This window comes from Gastrolobium bilobum, unplaced genomic scaffold (genome assembly GCF_033153095.1).
Source record: "Gastrolobium bilobum isolate Gb01-03AN ecotype WA unplaced genomic scaffold, APGP_CSIRO_Gbil_v1 utg14855, whole genome shotgun sequence".
Lineage (NCBI taxonomy): Eukaryota > Viridiplantae > Streptophyta > Magnoliopsida > Fabales > Fabaceae > Gastrolobium > Gastrolobium bilobum.
Window position 1 is genome coordinate 19,526 of NW_026899518.1, and position 17,166 is coordinate 36,691.

General features: G+C 34.3%; 3 protein-coding genes across 4 annotated transcripts; 2 read left to right on the plus strand and 1 right to left on the minus strand.

Moving 5' to 3' along the window:
- The first annotated feature begins 2,069 nt into the window (after positions 1-2,069).
- Positions 2,070-6,022, plus strand: LOC133290911 (lysine histidine transporter-like 8). The gene is made up of 5 exons (XM_061489061.1): positions 2,070-2,443; positions 2,552-2,685; positions 4,785-5,212; positions 5,328-5,459; positions 5,537-6,022. Exons 1-5 carry the CDS (start codon positions 2,070-2,072, stop codon positions 6,020-6,022), a joined length of 1,554 nt encoding a protein of 517 aa, XP_061345045.1.
- Positions 6,023-6,281: 259 nt separating this feature from the next.
- On the minus strand, positions 6,282-8,834 carry LOC133290914 (uncharacterized). 2 transcript variants are annotated; one of them, XM_061489065.1, is made up of 3 exons: positions 8,617-8,834; positions 6,871-7,082; positions 6,282-6,784 (listed from the first exon to the last, which is right to left on the minus strand). In XM_061489065.1, the coding sequence occupies exons 1-2, from the start codon at positions 8,730-8,732 to the stop codon at positions 6,875-6,877; spliced, it is 324 nt and encodes a 107-aa protein (XP_061345049.1). In that variant the 5' UTR covers positions 8,733-8,834; the 3' UTR covers positions 6,282-6,784; positions 6,871-6,874. The 2 variants fall into 2 exon arrangements, with proteins under 2 accessions (XP_061345049.1, XP_061345048.1); XM_061489064.1 differs by having other exon boundaries at positions 6,282-7,082.
- A 3,805-nt stretch (positions 8,835-12,639) lies between these two features.
- Positions 12,640-13,495, plus strand: LOC133290917 (uncharacterized). The gene has a single exon (XM_061489067.1). The coding sequence runs from the start codon at positions 12,716-12,718 to the stop codon at positions 13,043-13,045; it is 330 nt and encodes a 109-aa protein (XP_061345051.1). The 5' UTR covers positions 12,640-12,715; the 3' UTR covers positions 13,046-13,495.
- The last annotated feature ends 3,671 nt before the right edge of the window (positions 13,496-17,166 follow it).

Consider the following 17,166-nt stretch of genomic DNA (forward strand, 5'->3'; position numbering starts at 1 on the left):
TTAAAATAAAAAATTTTAAAATTATAATCATTAATTCATCTATATATGATTGTGATCTTTATATATGACCATGTTATTTTTTTTAACATGAGAAGATCCATTTCTATAATTTTTTAAAAATAATTAATAAATAATAACATGTAATTGGAATTTGGAAGTACACAATGCATCTGCGACTGACACAGGTCGCTTAGGAAAGAATAGGGAGAGAAATAATAAAAAATGAATGGTGATAATGTAAAGTATGTGGGTCGTGCAAGGAAAATAAGATAACTGATTTAGGTCACTTTTTTATACACCTTGTTTATTTGAGTGGGAAACAGAAATAAATAATTATATACTAGGAAGTATATTTCTTTTAAGGATTTAATATTTTCTATGTAACTCCAAAATGATATTATTTTGGGGTTGGGGAGAAAAATTTGTCATAATAAAAATTAATATAATACCAAGATAAATCAAAATTATAAAAATATCTTTCCATTAACCCTTCTTTTAATTTATTATAAAAAAGTACAAAAATAATACAATGAAAAAGATGTGCAAATATTGTATGTAAAAGTAACGTTCCCCGTTTCAGGATGATAATGACAGAAATTCTGTATTCGTGCTTGTATTTTGTATGGAAATTTCGGTCTATAGTGGAATTTTTACTTTGAAACATGGCCAGTACACTGTCTCACTGATAAAAATGGGGGAACAAATTTACCAAAAAAAAAATGTGGGGGAACAAAAAGTAAGAGGTAAACTTTTTAGTCCTATTGCTATTCATTTTCGGTCTCACGCTTAAAGTTTTTTTTTTTTTGGTGGTTCACGCTTAAAGTTTTTTTAAATTTGAATAATCTACATTGACTTATTTAAGTAGACTCATTAGATTACACCAAAAAAAAAAAGTAGACTCATTAGAAGTATAAAGGTCTCTTCGCGCATTCTTTTTTATTCATAGGACTTGAATATGGGATCATACTTTAAGTAAAATCAAGTTATTTTTTTACTAAAATTAAGGAATTTTATCTAATTGTAATCTTAGCTTCTTTATCAAAAGATTAAGAGGATCTTTAAAGTCTTTATTCTTTTAATTCACAATTAAAATTATATTACAAGAGAGTTTATTCCTTTAATTCTTTTTGAATATAAGCATAAAATATAAAAGGTAGAAGAATGATTTATAAATCAAATAAGTTATTCTACCTAACTTTTGTGTGTATGTACTTTTATCTATATCATTTTCCAACACCATTAGATCAGAATCTCAATTTTATCATTTTTCTCTCCTATTGAGATTCTGATCTAATAGTGTTAGAGAATGATAAGTAAAAGTGGGCCAAAGTTAGGTAGAATAATGTATCTCTAAATAAATAAGGGAGAGATTATACTTATAACCTCTCTTCCTTTACCAATTCTTATAACCGTTTTTATGGTAGTTGGATCAAAATAAAATCAACGGTCACAAAATAGTGAAAGCTATTGATTTGATTTTGATCTGACCACTTAAGTGGTTAAAAGGAGGAAAAAGTTACAAGTATAATCTCCCTTTATAAATAAATAATTAAACTTTTGAGATAGGACATTATGCCTCTCTCTTTTTCATGCCTACACTACCTACTCATTTTCAACATCGTTATATCATAATCTCAACTAATATTTATTCTTTTTTCCTCCTCTTACTATTTTGATCTAATGATATTGAAAAGAATATATAGAGTAGACATAAAAAAGAAAAAAGAAAAATAGGCGTATAGTATCCTAACCCATGCAAGTGTTGTTTTCACAAAACCTTGTCCTTGACTAGATTTGCCGGACCTCTTTTTAATTAGAAGACAGCAGCCACTTCAACCCAGGTGGGGTTGGTCAAAGATAAAAACAGTATTAAGGCAACAACGATAATAAGTAACATCAACCGCGCGTGATTTTAGTTAGATGAATGGAATAAAAAGGAATATGTGATATGATCACGTCCCCATAAATAATACAAAAAACACCAACATTCATCTATCTCCAACTTTGTGACTAAAAAGAAGAGTACGTGGTGTGAAGGGAGACACAAAGTAAAAACGTAGGCAATCACTATGGAGGAAGTGGTGGAAGTGAAGAGAAGTACTAGACCGAGAGAGACACAGAACTCTCCCTTTCGAGTTCAGTTACATTCTAGATCTCCTTCAATGAGCTTAACCGATCCGTTCCCCAAAACTCCAATAAGCCCTTTTGCATCTCGTTTTATGAGCACTACTCCCTTAGCCAGCCCCATGAAGATGGCCTTTGAAAACATGCAAGGGTACCTCGAAGAAGTTGGTCGCTTCACAAAGCTTGACCCACAAGACGATTGGCTTCCTATCACAGAGTCCAGGAAGGGAAACGCGTACTATGCTGCGTTTCATGTGCTTAGTTCAGGGATCGGTTTTCAAGCCCTCGTTCTTCCCTTGGCCTTCACCAGTCTTGGCTGGTGAGTTTTCATGTTATATAATATATGCTAAAATATGTATTAATTGGGATACCATATCATATTCGAGTGCCTGACACTTAATTTTTTATTATGTTGGTGTTGGCGCAGGACTTGGGGAATCTTATGTCTCTGTGTGATTTTCACATGGCAGCTCTACACCTTGTGGTTACTGATTCAACTTCACGAATCGGACACAGGGGTGCGCCATAGCAGGTACCTTAGACTTGCTATGGCAGCATTTGGTAAGCACAATTATAAGTTTTATGCATATTATGTCACTGAGGCAACGAATTTAATTTATTATTATTTGTTTACTTGCGAATACCTAGTTGTTAAAGGAGCAGGGCTAAAAGCCTAAAAAATATATCTTTTTAGAAACAGAATAGCGAGACAAGTATAAATCTTCCAAATTTATTTTTATATATGTCATATTAAAATTTGTGTTTGAAAAATGAATTTTATTATAATATATCTTTTCATGTGTTTAGTTTCATTTTTATATAAATTTACTTGTCTCTGCAATCTGCATGTGAAATTGAATAAAAAAAAAGACAGTAGTTATAAAAAAAAAAAAAACTATAAATAAACCCTCACCTTCCTACTTCTAATATTAACATGTGTTAAAAACACGAGAAAAAGACAACTATATATTCTCATATTATATAATAATGATACTCAATGTGTATGTTCAAATATATAGTTCAAGAGAAAAATGTTTACCATTTTAAATGACATAACACTTTGTTCTTTTAAGAGAGAGAGACACATAAAAACAAATTTTATTTAAATTTTAAATTAAAAAAAATCACCAACTTTCTCTCTCTCATGATTTCTATTTTTCTGTGTCTATCTCTCTCCTAAAATGACATAACTTATGTAATTTAAAATGACAAACCAAACCTATAGTTCAATATTTAAAATAAAAAGGAAATTTAAAAATTTCTTTAAGATTTTTTAGGGATAGTATATAGATGAAAACAAGCTATGTTGATTGTATATTTCAAATTTAAAAAATAAATGAAGGAAACATGACTAAAATTAAAATATGATATTGTTTGTAACGTTGTGTTAGATAATAAAATCTTCTTTACCTAACAACTTAATTTTTTTAAATAATTATTTCATAATATGATACTAAAGTTAGTTTCTTTTTTTTTTTGGAAATACACTAAAGTTAGTTTCTTCATAAGCTTAAAGCGAAGACATATTTTTAAGGGAAAATAATATCTTAGGACCTGCAAACTGGATTACTCATGTTCAGTAACTTATTAACTTTACACGCTCCCCCCATAAAATTATATAATTAAATTATCATGTAATATATCTATCTCTCTTAAAATTAAGATTATAGTGTTAGAATTAAACTAAGACCTTTATGATTCTTTTCAATAAATGTTAAAACTAAATTATAGCATAGTCTTGTTAAATAAATAATATTCTTTCGCATCCTGAATTTAATTATCCATATTTCTAAAACTATTAATTTAGTTGTGTATGGCCGATACGTTTTATAAGCTTAATCTTGTTCTTGAAAAAACATAAAACGGACAAATGGTCTAAAGAAAGGACAGATGTTATTTGTTCATTGAAGTCAACGTTACTTCATACCATGCATCTGCCCCAAGAAACGTCATTTAAAGTTGAAAATGATACTTATGCAAACTTTTATTTTAGGGTTATGCAAACTCTATCACCATAGACAAATTCTAAGGTAGATTTATCTGAACTGTTTAGAAAAAAGTTAGAAATATAATGATGACTTTTATGTGAGTCTATGAGAAATTCACAGTGATAAAATCTTAACAAATATTATTTTCTTTGGAGATTTAAAATAATTATAACGCACATGATTAACATATGACAGATGCTAAGTGATGTGATTGTATTCTAGATGTATCTAAAATGTGTCTCCCTCTAATCAAGCATTGGGGCTTGACTTTAAGTGGCTCTTTAAAGATAAAAAAAAAATCCGTCTAATATATTTTAAGCTGTGTAAAGTTGGTCCATAACTTCAACAACTTGAACAGAGAAAAGTAAAAGCAAATATAATTTATAATTTCCGGTCTATCTATCGTTATCCATGGTTTAAGGGTTTTATAAAAGTTACATCGGAAAAGTGATTATGTTATGTTATAGAGATTCGTTTTGTGTATCGTAATTTTTTTTTTTTTCTTCAAAATATACGAGCCCCACAAGATATTATGTGTGTAGAAAAAAATTTGTAATCATGTTAAATGACGAATGCAAACCCCATGGTTTAATCATATAACTAATGTTTATCATCTGTTGGCCAAAAGAAATCTCAGTCAATTAACAAGAAAAAATATAAACGAAATTGCAGGAGAAAAACTGGGAAAACTACTGGCACTCTTCCCGATCATGTATCTATCCGGGGGAACGTGCGTGACGCTGATTATGATCGGAGGTGGCACAATGAAGATATTCTTTCAGATTGTGTGTGGAGAGGCATGCACATTACACCCACTCACAACCATCGAGTGGTATTTGGTGTTTACTGGCACAGCCATTTTGATTGCTCAGCTTCCAAACCTGAATTCAATCGCAGGGGTTTCCCTCATTGGAGCCATCACGGCTGTAGCTTATTGTACTCTGATATGGATAGTATCTGTAGCCAAAGGCAGACTTACTCATGTTTCCTATGAGCCACTAAGGGGACAATCAGAGGGCAACAGGATTTTTTGTGTTTGGAATGCACTCGGTATCATTGCCTTTGCTTTCAGAGGTCACAACCTTGTGCTGGAAATACAAGTAACGTCAAAATTGGCCTTTGATTTTATCTTGGAACGTTTTTTATTTTTTTTAACAGTTAAATTAAAAGCATTTGTTATATTCTCCATGAATTGAAATGTCAATGTTGTTGTAGGGTACTATGCGTTCGGATGCCAAACAACCCTCACGCTTGGCCATGTGGAGAGGTGTTATGTTTGCTTATCTAGTCATTGCCTTGTGTTTGTTTCCCCTAGCCATCGGAGGTTATTGGGCCTACGGAAATTTAGTAAGTGCTATAATGTTTCCAATTATTGACTTGGCGACTTTGACCATATAAGCTAACGCCTTGCTCTTTGATGCCAGATACCTTCCAACGGAGGGATGTTAGGTGCATTGCACAGATACCACGAACATGATACATCAAAGTTTATCATCGCTTTGTCAAGCTTGCTAGTTGTCATTAACAGCCTCAGTTCATTCCAAATCTATGCAATGCCAGTATTTGACAATCTGGAATTTAAGTACACCAGCAAGAAGAACAGACCTTGCCCGCGGTGGCTACGAATAGCCTTCAGGGGACTCTTTGGATGCCTAGCATTTTTTATTGCCGTAGCTTTACCATTCTTGCCAAGTTTGGCCGGTCTGATTGGAGGCGTTGCTCTACCAATAACTTTAGCTTATCCCTGTTTCATGTGGATAGTGATTAAGAAACCGAAGAGATATAGCACAACTTGGTTTCTAAACTGGACACTCGGAGCTGTTGGTATGATTCTGAGTGTACTGGTTGTCACAGGAGCCGTTTGGGGCATAGTAGCACTGGGCATAAAGATCCACTTCTTCAATCCATAGTAAAAACATGAAATTATACTATTCTCAATCACGACCCTGGAGAAATACTTGTAGCTAAATACTTTGAATGTTGGTGGTGACCCATTAAAGATGAAATTGAGATAATACTTCATTTGTAGCCACCACAACCATTCTATTCTAATTGTTGGTATCCTTAATGAATCACGGGACAACTTTATGTCAAATGTATGGGAATACAATGAAGTTAACATGCGTAATGTACCAATAAGAAAAATGAAGTTAATAGATAGAACCGCCCAACAAATATTTCATTAGAAAATCACAAATCTGCCAGTTCTTGAGACAGATATGGATATTTTCACATCGTACAAAATGAATTTAACAAGGTTTACATTCTTCATACAAGACTTACACCACAGGAATTGTATCCAAAAGCTAGTAAAGCTTAACTTGTGCACAATATCACACCATTAGAACTATGTCTCACATATGTCGTCATTACACAAGAATTTATCTGATGGTATTTGAACTTTCAAATGTAAGTACGTAACACTATCAAGGGGTCAAAAACTGAATTGTAACTTGCATCAGTTGCCCGAAGTACACAGAAACGTAAACAGCAAAGGAAATGCCAAATATATGTGACAAGACCCTAGCATTAGTAAGCTATCCCACCTCCCATAATGATCTACATCAACCGATTGGATAAGCTTGGGTTGATGTAAAAGCATCAATTATATACTTTAGTCGACTTGCCATAGGCAGAATCAGAAGTTACACAATCCAGTGATGAATGAGAAGCTGGGCCAATGGATATGGTCAAGACCCCATTCCAGTAAAAAGGTGGGAAGAGAAAAGGAAATAAGCCAAAGATCAAGACTTGATACCATTTTACATCGACAAAGGAAGAAGCATCCTTCGTTTCTTTTTCCTTGCCAGTCTCACTTGTTTTGTAATTTTCATGCATAAAAGCAATAGCACTGTGATGCAGACTAAAATAAAAGCAAGCCGGATGTGCTTAAAGTACAAAGAGACAACTGAAAAAACCAAGAAAGCTAAAATAACAAGTTCCCATATTACAAAGATCACCACATCCACTCTGCACCACAATAGAGAGAAAACAAAAGACATCAATTTCATCTTATTATGTTATCCAAAAAGCATTAACAAACAGACAGCAACTATCCAACTAAAAAGACTCCACACTGCAAGTATTTTATAAGCAATTTAGGACCCCCAATCACTTGTCTGAATGCAACTGCACCAGACAGTAACCAATCCAAGCAAATAAACACATTTGAACTTATTTGAAATTGAATGAAGTTAAATTTTTGTTAATATTAAGCCAAGTAAACACCATTATCCAGCTGAATCAGATATAAAAAACATCAATGTTCAAATTTATCCGATTGTAATAGTTACCAACAAATCATTTGTGAAATCTGAAAGCAATTAGGATATCCAACTTCAGCAGGAAAGAACTTAAGCAGGTAGAAACAACAACGGTGATCAGTCAACATTCCTTCACCCTCCTCACCCCACCCAAACTTTCTTAAATGTATAGGTAAAACATTATTGTTTTATTGCAATTTGCAATACCTTTTCAAGTTCAACAAAAATGTACCTATCGATGATTACAGATGATTCAAAAGGCCCGGGAAAACAATTATATAATCATCAAATACACACGCTATCAACGGAAGAAAAAAGATTTATCAGTATGAAGTTGGAAATATTTTAGAGAGCCCCCTTAATATTAAACAAGCAAAACCTTTTTCAAAGCAGCAGGATATCTGATATCAAAAGTGTATGGCAAGAGGAGATCCAGATTGAATAATCATCATTAGTGATTAGTGATTCCAAAGAAACAGTTTGTTCGATAAATAAAGCTATACCTGTCATCCTAGCCAATTGTGCTAAAAATTGGAACTTAACTCTAGAGTCTATACAAGCATTCCAGTATATATAACTCCAAGATCAGATTAAATAACATACCAATCTTCTCCTACTCCTATATATCACAATCCCCCAACGTAACTACTACCTATACCCTTATTTTGCTTTTGTAACCAATGAATTTGATAGCTACTTGAAGCCACTTTTCACCACCGCCCAATTTCAACACTATGCCCCGCAAGTCAATGCATGACATAGAAGTCATTTTTCAAGATTAGTTTTTTTTTTTTTTTTTTTTTTTTTGTATTCGTTGACTATCCTATATCCTGGTTAAGAAAGCCTACCTCAATTTGGAGAACACCTCTTTTCAAATCTCAAGACTAGGCACAACCAACACGATACCCAAATCAAAATGTCTAATGGTATGCACAAAAACAAAAAACTGGCGCGTGCCTGTGAACAAATTGAATAGTAATCCAAACAATTCCCGGCAAAATTAAAAAAGAAAAAAACGTGCTACCCCATTGCAAATTAAATTTTTTTAAAAACTAGCAAGCCCAGAAGAATTTTCGATTCAAATAAGCAAATAAAAACTCGAATCGTGTGACCCCATGAGTGCAATAATCGCGAGACACAAACAATAAACGGAGAAAATAAAAGGGAATTCAATTAATAACAGGGAAAAGATTCATAATTTGAAATTTTTATAAATAAAAGCAATGTTTGATTTGGCATACCTGGAAGTGGTGATATTTGGAGAAGTGGAGGAGAAGAACGAGAAAGAGGCCCAGTCATGCTTGGATCGAATCTGATACTCTCGCAGCTGTTCGGCCAGATTCGATCGCGTTATCATGGTGGCCTCTCTCTCTCTTTCCTCTCAAAGCAGGAAGGAACTCTCCGATTCTCTCTCTAAAACGAAAACGTCGACTATGGCTACCTTTGCACGGAGCCAGATATGAATTTGATTAGGGAGATACAAACCAACCAGCGTCCAATCTGTTCTAGTTTTAGCTGTCAAACGGGCCGGTACAAGCCCAACCATCTGGCCTTGTATTCAAGCCCAATTAAGGAAACCACTGTTCTATTCTCAGAGCTGAAGTCATCAAAATGGAAAACGACACAACGACAATTTAATAAACAATGATAAGGCACTTCTGCTTATTCAGGCTCTTTGACCACAGCGGTACTTGATCTTTTTGGTATTCGTTTGGCATATTTTATTAAGGGCCTTTAAATTCTGCGGAGGCCCGGTGAATTTGAGTCCCGTTTCATCTTTCTCGCGAAACTTTTTTTTCTCCTTTTTTTTGCCTTCTATTAGTGTATTATCGGTGCGATACACTAAAGAAAAAGATCATAAATTTTGTCAACGAGCATCATTGATTAATTTCTAAAAGAAAGAATATGCCACTATATATATATATATATATATATATATATATATATATATATTAGTGTATTACCTGCGCAATGCACAGAAAAATATCAATTTGTCTGTCTCGTAAAATTAATGCAAACCGTAAAAGAATATGGCTGCATTTTTTTCAATTAAGATAATGAATGGTCTTTTGAATTACCACATTTAACTTCAACAGTGCAATGTTTAATTTTTTATCTTTTAATTTAAAATTATTATATTAGTTATACATATATATTTAAAGTATTTATGTTTAAAAAAAATTACTTGTATGAATTTTTTGTTCTCTTCTTCTTCTTGTAATAAAATTATAATTTATTTTCTTTTATAGTACAAAAATGTCATATCTTATTTGTTTGCAATTAAATTTAAAATTTAAATTATTTGTTATCAACCATACATATATTTTTATAATTTTAAATATTTTTTATGCAATCTATAATTTTACATTAAATTTAAATTTATTATTTATATATATACATTTTTTTCTCATTACGAAAATATTAAATACTGAACTCTTTCCCTACGTATCAAGTTTAAAATTCAAATTTAAAAAGTTTGAGTTTAAAATATTAAATATTTTTCCACCCAATAGACATAATAATAAATATTATTAATAAGCTTAAAAAAATTTCATGCAAAAAGTTTGAGTTTAATTTATTTTCTTTTAAAGTATAAATAAGTCATTCTTTTTTTGGAAGTTAAATTTCATAATTAAATTATTTTTTATCAACTTTACATATATTTTTATAGTTTTAAATATTTCTACATTTTTTATATCATCTTTCTCGTGGAATTTTTTTCCTTTTTTTGTTCTTCGTATAAGTGTTGTTTATGAAGCACCGACATTTCAAAAATTCTTATGTGTAGAAACTCATATTGTAGAAACTCAAAAAAGTATTCAAAAATAGTGTTTCGTTACGTTTTTAGTACCAACTATTAGATTCGTTAGATTATAATTATCATTTTATTGCGTTTAATATAAATATTTAGGATATCTTATGTTTTTTGCAAAATTGATTGGTATTATAAGTCTAGCTTCACTGTTTTGTTAAATTATTGAATATTAAATATAATATACACTACATAAATAAAAAAAATTATTTAATATCAAAACGTGTCGAAATCTAACATCTTTTAGAATTAACATGTTGGAGTATTGTGTCGTATCTCGTGTCCGATGTCAGTGTCGGTGCAACATAGAGTGCTGCGACCCAAGCAACTTATACGAGTGTGCCAAGTGGCACAATTCCCCTACCATAGGTAGTCCTGTTATAGTAAAAATTTGGAAGGCTGTAATTTTTTACTCGGGTATTCAAATCAGAATTTTTTTTTATTTCGCATAACTTTTTGAGTTATATCTCGAAAAGCTATGTAAAATAAAAAAATCATCTGATTTGGATACCTTAGTAAAAAAGTTATGACCTTATGAAGTTTAATGGTAGCGGGACTGTCTACGTGGCACTGACATGACTTTAGTTCTGTCAGTACCAATTATGTGTTTGACTATATTAGTTTGGAAAAATTTATCCAATCAGCTTAACTGGGCAATTCTTTTGCCAAACAGTCTTAGAAAGGTGCTTCTGCTGGTTAATGCGTAGTGTTTGGTATTATGGATATAAACGCTCTTGTGAATGTGGTACCATTGTTATAAATTCAAACTATGTTTGTGAGAGATAAAATATGTCAAATGAGGTGTCATTGCGTAGATCTCAAAAAGTTATGTGAAATAAAAAAATCATCTAATTGTTGGGCCGAGTAGGGGGACTTTACGGCGAGGAGAGACCGTCAACCATGGATTAAGTGAACAACCACATTAAGTGGGATTGGAACACCACAGTCAAACCCAAAACCTTAAGGTAGTGTTTGGTTCGGAGCTTCTGGAGATTATCCCAGCAAAGTGCATGTGGGTATCTCATTTCTCCACGTTTGGTTGAGGGATAAGCTGAAATTTGTCCATCAAAGTGGCTTCCCTGGCAATCGACATCCGCGTGTAAAAATTGGAGTTTTGCACTGATGAAGAAGCCCTTTTGGATGATGGTATTGTTGTGAATACCGGACAACTCTTTTTTGGGGATGAAATATGACGAATTTACCCCCTTGCTAGCAGAATCTGAGGATGTTTGCCAGCTTCTTAAAAGGAAGCAAACGAGACATCGAAGAATATGCAGACATCGAAGAAATTGTATATTTATGGAAGCAAACGAGAACAGAGATGTGGCCTTATGTTTATTCACTTTGTGAAATGAGATCTTCATTGGGGGAGCTAAGACAGAAGCTGGATCACTTGGATGATTACTGTTTTCAACTTGAGGAACGATTTGAGGCAAGCATTGCAGTCAAGGGACCCAATCATGTTTGTGAACAACTTAATAATCTTCAAGTGAATATGCAGACAGCCTTTGATTAGTCAGGCACACTTTCTTGATTCAAGTTCTGGGTTGTAATATGGAAGACAGAGTCACGAAGGTTGCAATAAAACCAAGGTGTTTTTATAAGGATAATTTTGTAATTTGATTAACTTTTCCCATCAATATTTTATCTTCAACCAAACACATATTACAGAAATTTCATTCAATTTTCCTGGTAAAATTTTGTCTAACCAAACAACTTTTTTAAAACTTTTCTATCTAACTCACATTCCCTACAGATCCCTAGTATTTACATTTCCCTAGTATTAAAAAATTTCACCTCAACCAAACACTACCTAAGGCATTAGGTGTATGAATCATTCCACTCATATGGTGCTCACTTAGTCCATTCTTAACTAATGTGAGACTTTTTCACTCAATCATTCACACTCAGATTCAGAACACTTATTTGGATACTCGAGCCAAAAGTTATCATTTTTAAAAGTTTTACGGCAATGAAACTGTCAATGATAACGACATTATGCCACTTGATACATCCGTGTGAGTTCTCTAAAGGCGATTGCAACACTCACCTGAACAAAAAATTGTGAGTTCCGTGGAAGAAGAGGTGCAGATGCAAACCCATCGGACCCTTCACGGAACTTGAAAGTCCCCCTTGGTAAAATATGTTATTAGGATACCAAATTGGTAAATTAAGTGTTTAAAAACCGTTTTTGGGTCAAAGAGGCTTATTCAACTTGTATGGATCCAGGCTGGCCCGATAAAGAAGGAGATAGAGCAGCCTTTTTTTTCGTGTGGTCAAATCAAGGAAAAAGAGCTTAGTTTGGGTTTTCCCTTCATGTAAAAAAAAAAAAAACTCAAGGAAGTGATGTAACAAAAAAGAGACAATTGAATAGACTAGTAGCTGTAAATTGTAATTAATCAATTTTAAAAAATGTTTAAATTACAAATTATTTACTTCAATATTTAATATTTTTAACGGATTATCATTTGGAGTCGTATGTATATGCATCATATGAGATTGGGTGGGTGAGTTGGTTTTGTATTCCGATGGCTTTTTCTTCAGCTTCACCGAGTTCGGGCGGCGCCGCCGGGCATTCGAAGAGGGCATTAGGGTTTTTTAGGAATGTCATGAAACAAAAAGACGGATTCATTCAATTATTCGCGATGACGGGAATTCTGCTCTTAAGCATGAGATCTTTGGGGCAGAAGTACCGAATGCATGGGCTTGAAGAGGATACACACGCGCTGAAGGAGGAGCACAACTCACTCACTGATCGCATGAAAAACATCAAGGGCGCACTGCTTCACGAAGCTTCTCAAGACTCCACCGGCGTCTTCGCTTCTCGTCTTCGCCTTCTCTTCGGCGAACAATATTGATCCCCTCCTTCCCTGTGAGTTATAGATAGGCTCTTATGCGTCTTTGCCTATTGTTTCTATGCTTATCAATCTCTGGATAAAATAATGTAAACCCTCGTGACTTGTAGAAACTATGTTTGTTCTGCCTCTTAAATCTGATAATGAAAATTAGACTCGTAAATAAAAGTCTTTGACGGTGATTGTTGCTTGCTAGGAATACATTGGTCTGCTTATGGCATGGTCGTGGTTCTTGTTGAGGATGTTAAATGTTTGTACTTCAAGCATACCTTAAAATTAAATGTAATGTGCGGTGAGAATGAATAAAGAATGAATAGAAGGGATAGACGCATCTTTATATACATTTAGAAATTGGAATACTTGGAAACTAACTGTGTTGTGAATACTGGACTTGCAATTTACTGTTGCCTGTTCATGATCAGATAACTTTTCTTCTCAAATGAGGTTCAGTGCTTAGTAATTATGTGTATGTTGTTTATCTGTTTATATATGAAATGACTTTGTTGGAGTACTACTTCATCTCCTTGAAGATCCTGATGAAAAATCATTGTTGATTGTTCCTTCCAGCACACATTAACTGCAATAACTTCCTTAGTTGTTGAACTGTTGTGGATTTAGAACCAGGTCTGTATCCCCCAAAGGGTGTAGTATGTTGATCTCTAAGTAGCTTTGGTATGAACCAAACCACAGAAAGAGTCACCGGAGTGCAATGCAGAAGTAACTGCAAGGAAGGGGGGGGGGGGGGTTGTATTTTGGCTAAGGTGGCTCTAAATCTCAGCGGAGTAACAACTAATAAAAGTGTAAGAAATCAGGTACCTCTTCAATGGAGGAAGAAGGGTCTATATAGGGGAATAAATATTCCCTAATGATAAGAGAAAGAGGGAAAAAGCTAAGCCAAAACCGTTAGTCTTGTCTCCACTATTGCAGTGTGGTGTCTGCTCCCATCGTGCGTGTGCGATGGTGAGCTGTGCAAGGAGAAGGGGATTCTCTAGGGTGAGGTTCCATTGCTCACCATGGAGTATCATCTAGAAGATTCCTATCCTAGACCCTTAGCATTGGGCCCAACCTACTGGCCTGTGGAGGTCGGCCAGAACAGTTATACAGTGATTCAATTGGTTCCCAAAGTTTGTTTGATTTTGTGCCAACTGCCAAGGCAGCACGCTCTGAAAACTTCAGCAGTTGTGGAGTTTATTAGGCATATATCCAAGTCTGAATCCACTCTCATATACATCCTTGAGCAATTTACTTTGATTGATAATTGGAAACATTCAGTAGATCTGGCCTTGGGTGAAAGTCAGTATTATTTGAATCAATGATATATCAGTATTCAAGTGTCCTCCCCCTGACCTTGTTCCCTATGCTTGGGTTGCTTCAATATATGCCATCTCTCTATCTCTCTATGCTTTCTGGATTTGGTTAATTCCTTATCAAGGCTTTGCTTTTATAACTGCTTTCTCCTGCGCACTCTGAAAGCCAAACAAATTAACTATCGTCCATGTGATTTGGCCTCTTTTCCCTTTGCCGAATGTTTTATTTGATTATCATGGTATGTGCCCCTTTTCCATTAGCTAATTCGATGCAAAATAGTTCAGGCTGGCTATTTGATGCTACCCATACACACGCACCTCGTTTCACACTTGATTAACCAACTAACAGGCCTCTTTAACTAAAAATCTGTTTATACTTTACCACCAATTTCATTCTTTCATTTACTTAGTAAAAACCTTAAAGATCTGTTGTAAGGTTATTTGTGTAGGATAATAATTACTTTTAAATTAGGTTGTAACTCATTACCACAATTTCTTTTAAATTGGCCTAAAAGATCATCTTCCCATAGGATGATGAATACCTTTTAGGTTGTAACTATGATCATAATCCCTTTTAAATTGATGGTTAAGTATACCAAATTTTTGGTCAAATAAGTTTGCTAGTTAATTAATCAGATGAGATGTGAGGTGATGTGTTAAGTGTGTGTGAGTAGCAGAATTGATTCTCAAATTTACTTTCTTTAGTATAAGAAATTATTTGGCAATAGGTGTTAGCTATTAAACCAACAGGAGAGGATTTGGATTTTTTTCAAGGTTTTGCTAACAACTGTCCTATGAAACTTGTTAAGGAATTAAAAATAAGAACTTTTAATTGAAAAGTGAATTTTTTTTTAGTTTTAAATGTATTAAATATTTAACTTTTTATTTGATTTTGTTTTTTAACAACCGCCCATCAGGTCACTTTTAAGCAAAATCGTCTGAAGTATTGCGTTTGAACCTCCGAGATGTTCTTGGGCAGGAATTACTTACTATAGGCACACTCCCCCGTGTTGTTGAAATGCGAGTGACGTTCCTATGGTAGGGATAAAACTTAACTGCTCTAATGTTTCAGTACAACAAGCATTCATTTATCTTAGGATAAGTAGGTGGATTTGCTCAAATTTCTAGGATTAAGGATCTGCCTACATATCCTAGGATCAGTGCGACGGGAATACTAAAGAAGCGCTCCTATAGTAGGCTACGTCTTTCCAAATATCCTAGTATTTCGGGAACGTTTTTGCAGTGACTGTATAGAAATATAATATTAAGGGGTAGGATATTGTAACAATCAAGTAGGGTTACTACCATGTTACTACCAATCAATCTCACCGTTAGATTAATTTTTTGATCCGACAGTCCTGATTTGATCTTTATATAGACCTTCTCTCTTCCCTTCTCTCTCCCCCCTTCTCTCTGACTGTACTCTTTGCCGCCGCCGCCGCTGCCCATAGCCGCTGTCGCGCCGCCCCACTCCACCGTCACCGCCCATAGCCTCCCCACTCCACCGCCTCGCCGCCGCCGTTTTCAACTATACCTAGTAGTAAGTCGTTTTCAACAAGCAGAGGTTAGTCGTTTGGTGAAATGAGATTCATTTTTTTATGAAATTTTGTTGGCATTATGTTTCGGGTCACCTGTTTGATTCTTCAAAATGAATAATTTGTTTTGATATAGCTTGGATTTGTGTTAGGTTCTGAAATTTGAGTATACAGTTGGATGTTGATTTCGATCTATTGTAAATACCAAATACCTCGGGAAGCAATCGAAGAGGCAAAATAGTCCTTAAATTTACAAGCTGCAGAAAGTCATGATGATTTACACAAACATGTAGTTTTGGGGGGGGGGGAGGGTAGAGTCAGAGAGAAGGGAAGAGAGAGGGTCTATAGAAGGATCAAATCAAGACCGTCGGATCAAAAAATCAATTTAACGGTGAGATTGATTGGTAGTAACATGATAGTAACTCTACTTGATTGTTACAATATCCTACCCCTAATATTAATCTGAATCAATTTTACATTTATAGATACTGAATTTCCTTTGCAATATTTAATAAAAGTGCAGTTGACAGTCCATGCGCTTTAGGGGAAAATTCTCATCAAAGTGATTAAACCAGACAGTACTTATATGAAAAATAACGACTGGGATGGCGAGCACGAATCTTTGAAAATATTTTATCGCTCTACAGCGTAAAAAGCCAGAAGAGATTGAATCATATTTTGATTGCTAAGGTCGCATGAACCTTTATTACCTATATGTTTATTTTCCACTCCATGGCCGACTCCCAAAAGCAACACCTTCTTTAGCTACAGAATAACTCCTGATAACCGGATTCGGCTATTGCTGCGAAGACAGTGGGAAACGAAGCTCAGTCATACCTTTAGAGAAGGTAACGACGTGGCAGATGCAACGGCTTTGAAAGGGAGCCAAGTAGATAACTGGATTTTGCAGATTTATCTTGAGATACCAATGGAGTATAGGGATCTAATGAGAGATCAGATGGGTGTCACTTGCCCTAGATTTTGTAACCCCCTGTAATTGTCTCTTTCTGTTTCCCTGATTTTCAAAGAAAAAAAAGAATAACTCCTGATAATATGTGCCAGTTCTTGTAATATATGGCTCAGACCAATTGGACAATGGACATGTGCATTCATTAAAATGTGGAAGCATTTTAAACAATGTACGCGTGCTTGTTGGTATATGAGTACCATATGACCATACATATATTTGATAATCACATGCAACTAAGATTTTTATTGTGATCAGGGTTGTAGCTTCGTCCAAAATTTTGGTGGCGGAAGCTTGTCATGAAGAGGTGTTTTG